The sequence below is a fragment of the Heliconius melpomene genome, chromosome 19 (genome assembly GCF_056956725.1).
Source record: "Heliconius melpomene rosina isolate 202511_hmr_F chromosome 19, ASM5695672v1, whole genome shotgun sequence".
NCBI lineage: Eukaryota > Metazoa > Arthropoda > Insecta > Lepidoptera > Nymphalidae > Heliconius > Heliconius melpomene.
In genome coordinates, this window is record NC_140407.1 from 1,019,021 (window position 1) to 1,027,536 (window position 8,516).

The 8,516-nt window shown below is 34.0% G+C and overlaps 1 protein-coding gene across 1 annotated transcript; it reads right to left on the reverse strand.

Moving 5' to 3' along the window:
- Positions 1–2,445: 2,445 nt before the first annotated feature.
- Positions 2,446–8,516, reverse strand: LOC146528222 (uncharacterized). Its single transcript, XM_085203616.1, has 7 exons — positions 8,369–8,516; positions 6,699–6,813; positions 5,283–5,353; positions 4,739–4,814; positions 4,090–4,236; positions 2,827–2,986; positions 2,446–2,656 (listed from the first exon to the last, which is right to left on the reverse strand). Exons 1-7 carry the CDS (start codon positions 8,462–8,464, stop codon positions 2,518–2,520), a joined length of 804 nt encoding a protein of 267 aa, XP_085059742.1. The 5' UTR covers positions 8,465–8,516; the 3' UTR covers positions 2,446–2,517.

An 8,516-nucleotide genomic window follows, 5' to 3' on the forward strand; every position in this document is an offset into this window, starting at 1 on the left:
AAATTACCATGTTCAACAAAATATTGTAGCTTCACGCTGTATCTCTGTAGTATGTTTAAATTATTACCAGAATGAGAAAATGATAACAACTGAACCCCCCAAATGGGAAATGAACTTACTAACACCGCATTTATAATAAGACGCTCCAACTGTACCATGACGCCTCAAAAATATTATATTTTTTAAAATTTGAAATATAATACTGAAAATCTTTTCCAATAAGCAATCTCATCACATCAAGTTACTCTCGACTCTCGACCAGACAACCCTCCCTATATTTGCATCAACGATGATTGATGACGGCACCAGATTACATGGGTCGGACGGGGAACTGAGTATGGCTACTTAATACTGACGTTATATACGAGTTAGTTGTAACTAGTACTTTAGAGGCCTTTTTGCCGGTAGTTTAGCTTATTTTATGGATAGATATATATATTACGTATATTCATTCCAACTTTAATATGCAATACAAAATAAATTTATTTAATTACATATGTATTGTTTTAGCTTGACGTTGTATGCAGGATCGGCAGAGCGAACATAGTGTTAAGACACTCTTCAATGTATGGAACACTGCGTATTGAATCGCTAAACTTAACACACAGAGCAGAGCACAAACATTGCATTATCAATAAGGCCCTAACCCATTGACCACTATGCTCCCATACTTTTTGCCCACAAGGTAAAAGTGTATATATTAGTGTAAAAAAATGTAATTATTTGCTATGCATAAGTAATCCTAACTTCAAGTTAGCTAGATTAACATTTTAAGGATCTTAAAAATCTCAATAGTAGCTTTCGATTGCAATCGCAAATTAGAAGGGCTTGCTCTGATCCGGATAAGAACGAACTAATAGCATTAACGTAATGAAATGACTCTGTACTGGACAAGCATTGTAGTGGTAGCAAACAACATATAAAAGTGATTAATATTTTTAAAAAATGTTTACCGTCATTTTTATTATATTCAAGGCCTTCGTGGAGCAGAGGCACAAGAATGTGACAGCTGTGGGTCCGATTCTCATTCGAGGGAATAAATTATTATTTATTTATATTTTCATTTCTTCGCTCTAGCATCAAATCGAAAGCATCGCGTAGAGTTCCGTCACTCAACAGATATAGAGACCGTCGTGGCGCAGTGGCACAACGTGTAACGGTTAACAAGGTAAGGATGTATTTAATATTATAAATTCCTCGTTCTGGTAACAAAACACTGAACGGCGTTGAGTTCCGCTACTCAACACGCAAAGCACCAAAAACACGTCGAATAGTGGGGAATGGAGTGTCTTAACACTAGGTTCCTTCTACATACCCTCCTATAGGCGGGCTATGGCGTACAGCTAAAAGAAAGACAAAAATCAAGATATAAATCAGTTGGCGAAAATATTTCAATTAAACTTTTTTTAGTAACACATGTCAAATATTATAACAAAGACAATTGCGTAAATAGAAAAATACGTTATTTAAATTGTGACTGCTCTAAAAAAATAAAAAAAAAATTATCTGCTATCAAATCTGTAATCTCTGGTATTCATCCTAATTTTTTTTTATTTCAGTACTATTAATTATCCACTGTCCAAAATTTACATATAATATACAGAAAAAAATATACAATTGAATAAGGAAACTATATTTATTTTATATTTTTTTCTGACCCTACTAGCATTTTTTACTTCCACGTCTCCAGGAACAAAACGGAGCTCAGTTCCTTTGGTAGCGACGATTTCAATAATTTAAGAGGTTTTCACGACGCTTCTAATTGGAGTGTCTTATTTTATTTTCATTTTATTTCAGATCAAACATAACCAACCTTTAAGAGCACAAATGACAATAATTCAATTACTACGCTTAATAATACTGAGGATTCCTATAAATATTTTCGGAGCTGCAAAATTTAATTAGGACCGGACCCCTAAATAATTGTCTAACAACAACACAAAACCGTAAATAATATTTAAAAAATGTTATACACAAGATGAAGACAAGAGATAATTTAACAAAGTGACAGGCTGAAAGTCTCGTTTAGGAACTTTAGTCACAAAGTAATACAGGAAACTGATAGTACTAAAACTAATACTGTCAATTATAAAAATTGTCAATACTATTTCCGCTAAGAGTGAAAAACAGCTAAATACATTGATATATCAATTACGATTTGATTAAAAACCAATTCTGTTTTATTTAATTTATTACTATAATTAGTAAATAAAAGTTTCAATAACATTTTTTCAGCTTTACGCTGTGCCCTGCTCGTAGCAGGGTGGGCTGGGGAAATCTAAAAACCTAGTGGTAAGACACTTCTCTGTCAGTAAGACACTTCTGTTTTCCACTTTCCGCTGGATTCTGAAGGTATCGCAATAAATATTAAATATTTCATTTCCTCGAATTTAAATCGTACACACAGCCTGAGTCCCCCCACTTTGCAAAAAAGAAAAGAATATATAAATAATAATTTTATTTTAATAAAAATAACAATACTTAAAACTATTTCGATTATAACATATTATTCAATTATTAATAAAGGAATATTGTGCCATCCGAATGGTTCTCCACTTTAATGGTGGGCGGTGGGGGGTCCCTCTCTAGTAAGTACCGCCTTAGCTCAATAAGCCCGATATTAGTTAGTGAACAAAATATCGATACTATTAGCAACCTGGGAAAGAAAATATTTTGTAATATCCTTATCTCCTTACAGCACGACCGATGAGTCACAGCTGCGAACCTTGAAAATAGCTATAGATGCTGCGCAAATTAAACTCTAATTGTAATTTCTAAATGCAAATTTATAATAATTTACATGTTATACAATTATATTAAAATTACCAATAGGAAAATCCCAGTGAAGACTCTGTGACGTAGTTATCCAAAGCTATAAGAGAGAAGGCCAAATGCTCCTTCAATCCTGACGTTGCCCAGTATATGCCGAATAATAACATGAGTACGAGGCCTATGACTGTTGCTATAACATTCGACCAGAAGCAACCTGAAATATAGAAATATTATTAAAAACATTGAAAAGAAAAAAGCTTTCTATTCCGGCGATGGTTGTAGGTTCGATTCTCAAATGGGAATAATCAATTAACTTGTAATTATTTTCATTTCCACAATGATTATTGATTAATATCAATTGTGCTAAACACTACATACCGGCAAAATGACGCTTTATCATGCACATAGCAGGCTAAGCAACAGGAACCTCAGAATCTAGTGTTAAAACATTGCGTTCCCATAAAGACACTGTTCCCCATTTTGTGCCGAATTCTATATAAATTTATTATTATTTGTATTCTCTCAGTAACTTCACGTTGCCACACACCAGGATAGACAGACGGAATCTAGTGTCTATTTTCATTATCGAATGGGACGATGTTCAACTGCGCCACGGTAGCCTCAGTTGATTTGTATGCATATTTTATGCCCTGATTATTAATTTTTTAATCGATCATTCACCGAATAACTGACAAAATAATTTTTGCTAAAAATATTTTACATACCGTTCTCTTTGAGTTTGTATAAATAAAATAGAGTGAGGTCATTGTCGTGCAGTGGCACCGCGTGTAAATGTAAACGCTACGATTATGGGTTTGATCCCCACTAGGAGAATAACTTATTTAAATTTAATTTATTTCCTCCTTCAGGTAACAAGAAAAATCGCGGCGTTAAGTTTCGCAACTCAACACGATCTCGAAAATTTAGCGGGAACTAAAGAGTGTCTTAACACTAGGTTCCCTCTGCCTACACTGCTATACAAAAAGTATATAAGGCTACGTAAACAAAAAATGACTTACAACACTGTAGAGGATAAAATATGGGGTAACAAGGCTATAAATAAATTAACCTGGCTATAAATAAAGTGTTCTTGTACGGTAATTCATATTTTATACCAAAATATTAAAGTAAAAATATAAGAAAATAATTTTGAACATGAAAATCATTATATAATATTTTATGTTGCATTGACATTGACATGTCTCGAAAATGTGTCCTAACACTGTGTTGCCCCAGCCTGTCCAGCTATATGCGGGAAAGAGCGTGAAGCAATTTTTTATACTGACAATTAGATTTTTAAAAATTTTAACATAATACCTGGTAATCCAAAAACGGGTTCCGTAGGATTTGTCGTAGCATTTACTATCGCTAATACAGCAGTTGCGATAGCCGCTACTAAATATATGAAGCTGATAGCCAGAGTTGCCACGTAGACGCCAAAAGATATAACTGGCGGCTCTGGTACTGAAAAAAAAATAGTATAAAATCATATTAACTCAAATAAAAAAATATTATTATACTAGCCAGTCATGGCGCAGGGGCACAAAGTGTGACTGTAAAACCATCTGGTAGTGGGTTCGATCCCCAGTCGAGGAGATTAAATATTTATTTCAAGTTATATTTCCATTTCTTCGCTCTGGTATCAAAGCAAAAGCGCGGAGTTGAATTTTGCCACTCAACACGCAATGTCCCCAGACTTCATCAGAAAGTGGGGAACAGAGTGTCTTCACACTAGGTTACCTCTGCCTACTCTGCTGTGTGCGGGATACAGCGTGTACTATTAAAACCCTGTTATCATTTCCAATTTACTGCGCAACTTTTGAAGCATTGCGTATTTAATGGCGGAACTGAACGCCTTGCTTTGTCTTTTGTTGCTGTTTATAAACACTATTTATTATCACTCCTCTCTATAAGGCCTCTATAAAAAATTAGATCTATAAATTATTAGGAAAATAAAATATCTTACAAGGATTCAATGTGGTCACAGTAGTGACTGACACACAGCCAGTGTTAGGGCGGTGGCCTACTGCTAGGGCTCGCACCTGAAAACAACTATTGCGGATTAGAGAGGAAACACTATAGGTTATGGCTAAATTTGGATGGGTGCGATTTTTTTTATTCTAAATGCAAAAATAATATTTTGAAACATTAAAGTACTTAGTCTTTTTAGTAAATAACTTTGTCTCTTGTCAAATGCTATCAAAAAAATATAATAGGAGGAGTAAATCGGAACTCAATGCCGCGCTTAGCCTCGACACCAGAGCGAAAAAATGAATTCCTTGAGAAAAAAAAACCTCGAGTGGGAATCAAAGCCACAACCAGTCATGTTTACAGTCACATTTTGTGACACACGATTGGCCTCAAATTAGTCATTAGTCAAATCAGTATTAAAAAGTATTCATTGTATTAGATTGATATAAAGTTTCTTTGTATTTTGACTAGTATAATTTTACAGCTTAAATGTTTAAGTTGGACACACTCTAATAAGACAACTTCAACACTCTACTAACCTCTTGTTCTCTAGCTTGAGCCTCCGTCTTGCAGCTGACAGCGCACGCGTTTAGTTCCGCAATACATGTCACTAAAACAAAAAATATTAAAGACCGTCGTAGCGCAATCGAGGAGACGCAAACCGAACTGTAAGCGCGATGGCTTTGGATTCGATTTCCAACTTGTGAAATGAAATATTATAATAATGTATATAATAAAATATTTTCGTTCCGTCGTTCTGGTATCGTAACCCACCAATGTCTCAAAAATAACACGGAAAGCGGGAAAAGGATGAGATCTTAACACTAGGTCCCTTTTGCCCACTCTGCGGAAAAAGACGTGAACCTAAAAAGTATATTTCTAAAATCTTTTTCTTTTTCAAAAGAATTTAAAATCTTTTTCTTTTTCATTGTGTCTACTATCTTTTTAAGTTTTGTTTTTTTTTCAAAAGAACAGTATCTTGACACTAGCTTCATTACCTGCCCTACCCATACGAGAAAAGTCACTGGGAAAATTGGGGGAAAAAACATGGGGAATTAGGAGTTAAGTGTTAATCATCTTAATCACTTAACCCCTATTCCTCTATGTAATTTAAATCTATAATCCATATAATCTATTTACGAACATACATATAATAAATCATAATATAATTATGAAGGAACCTCTCAATCCCTTATCAAAACCAAATGTGACATCAAAATCTTGTTCAAAGTTCTAACTCGGTCAGTCACCGACAGACAGGTCAGAATAGACCCGAAATATTTAGTTATAATTTAATCATCGCCTGTGTCATATTGTATTATATATTTATATATATCGAGGCCATCGTAGCGCAGTGGGATAGCGTCTCACTGTAAAAATGATGGTTGTGGGTTCGATGCCTAAATGGGAATATTTTTATTCAAGTAAGACAAAGTGCGTTGTAGAGTGTAGAGTTCCGTCACTCTCATGATGGGCGTAGAAATTGTGGAGTGGGGGGGGGGGTTGGAGAATGTTATATATTAATTAGACCTACAATAATTATTCTGGTACTCGACAATCATCATTAATTCAATCAGCCAGATCAGATAATATGACAAATTAGCATAATTATTAATTTTGTAAACAGACAGGGCGAGCTATGTAGACGTTCACAAGTACCTACTTATCTCGTCCGAAATCTAAATCTGAGTGAATGTGGATGATAACCACTTATTTATTTCAGCATTGGGACATTTTTCGCTGGCGGAACCCAACTAAAAATTAAATATATTTAGTTGAGTTTCTTTAGTTTTAAGTTTTACTCCACACTTGTTTTATTTTTGTTCACACTTGTTTCATTAAGACCCTTATATTGTCCACTTTCAGGCAAATTGTGAAAGCACTGGGTTCAACAGAACCCAGAACCACAGTCGCATCTTGAGCTACAATGGCATCAAGTTGCATAAGGTACTTACCATATAAAGAACTGTAAGACGGTGTAGTGAAGATGTATTGAGCAAATTCTCCTCCAAATAAACCGTATTGCACGTTGCTTTTCTGAGGTCCGTTAGTGTCCACTGTAGACACTACCTGGAAAGTATTTTTTTTTAGCTTTACATTGTTTTACTGCGCAGATGGAACTAACTACATAGGAGGCATAGGGAAACCTCGGTGGATTTTCGAGAACACAGTATTGATGAGATTGGAGGAAGGTCATGTAAAAAGAGGTTCATGACAGTGAATAAGACATAAAAGGTCGTGGAGACTAGTGTCTGGCGTTCCGTTTTCTCCTGCTACCCCGTTAAAGAAACATCGGTATAAATTTCGGCATAAACATGAACATATCATTTGACATTTTAACGATAGCTAGCTAGAATTTAATTACTATTAATTTTAGTTACGAACGTGTGCAGTTGCTATTTGTATACTAAATAATCGAATTTACTGCCTTGGTCTTAACAATAACATGATATTAGTGTTTAGTACTTATTTGTATAATACTAAAATTCCCCTAATCCTTATCTCTCGATGACGGCTTTAATTTAATTCTTATATCCAATAAAAAGAATTTATCGCATGTAATATGTGTAATTGCATTGATGTACGTGTTAGCTTTGTAACTATATAATATAAAGTTATATTTTTTATATTTAATATAATATAATATATACAAGCATGCTAATAATAAACTAATATCTATAAGAACTCCAACATTGCTACAATAAAGTTTTCCAAAGTGTGAAATCTCACACCCAATAGCAAATCAATTCATATCAAAAGGATCCCTTTCAATTTCTATATCATATGATTTTCCATTTCCGGAAATACTCGTAGATAGAACTACAAAAGAATATTACCTTTTGTGTATAACGCGGTCCAACACACAAAATGGCAATAAAACAAATCTCATCTAACCTAAGCTGGCAAATATTGCGTGTAAACAGATATTAATCCTGATTTTTTTAACACTAGTTGTGGCCCGCAGCTTTGTCAGATTTTACTGTGGGAATTCGAAAAAAGTTTTTAATGCACTATGTCTAACTTCCCTTAGCGCAGCCTCGACACCAGAGCGAAGAAATGGAAATATAAATTTAAATAAATATTTAATCTCTTCGAGTGGGGATTGAACCCACAACCAGTCGGTTTACAGTGACACTCAGTGCACCTGTGCCACGACTGGTAATATCATACCTATTACTATTATAATGTCGTTTTACAGTTAAATATTTTTTACTGTTATATTGATTGTTTGATAGTTTTTAATGACTTTGGCTATTCTATAATAATTAACCTGATAATGTTCTTTAAAATTTTGTTATAATTTTTTTCCAGACTTATTATTATTATTTTGTACTTATTATTAAAAACAGTTAATAAAATTACTTTTTTATTAATTACTAGGCTTATTTTTCATATATGAAAATCATGTATACGTTTTGTCATATCAAAATATTTTTTTTTTCAATTACGCACTTATAAATCGTAATGTCAGCATTGTCAGTCCTACAGGATCCACCACTGAATCGGAAGGCAGTTATACTAAGAAAGAAAGCGAAAAAACGGTGGTGGGACGGCACATCTTAAAGTAAGTGTATATAGAAAAATAAATTTCTTGAACACTGAAAAATTAACAAGTTATACTAACCCAACTATCACTAGAAATAGCAACTATTATAAAGATAACAGAAAGTACACTGGATACGAAAGCACCGAAAATATAAGAGCGACGTGTGGCCGCCATCGCGCAGCACTAACTGATAAGAGAGTAATTTCATCAATAATTATTGATAACG

Bases quoted from the DNA above. Each gene is read 5' to 3' on its own strand.
- LOC146528222 (XM_085203616.1), bottom strand. From the start codon at position 8,464: ATGGCGGCCACACGTCGCTCTTATATTTTCGGTGCTTTCGTATCCAGT. The intron at 4,815-5,282 runs GTTAGTAGAGTG...AGTTGTTTTCAG, and splicing joins CTCAAGCTAGAGAACAAGAG to GTGCGAGCCCTAGCAGTAGG. The intron at 2,987-4,089 runs GTATTATGTTAA...TCTATATTTCAG, and splicing joins ACCCGTTTTTGGATTACCAG to GTTGCTTCTGGTCGAATGTT.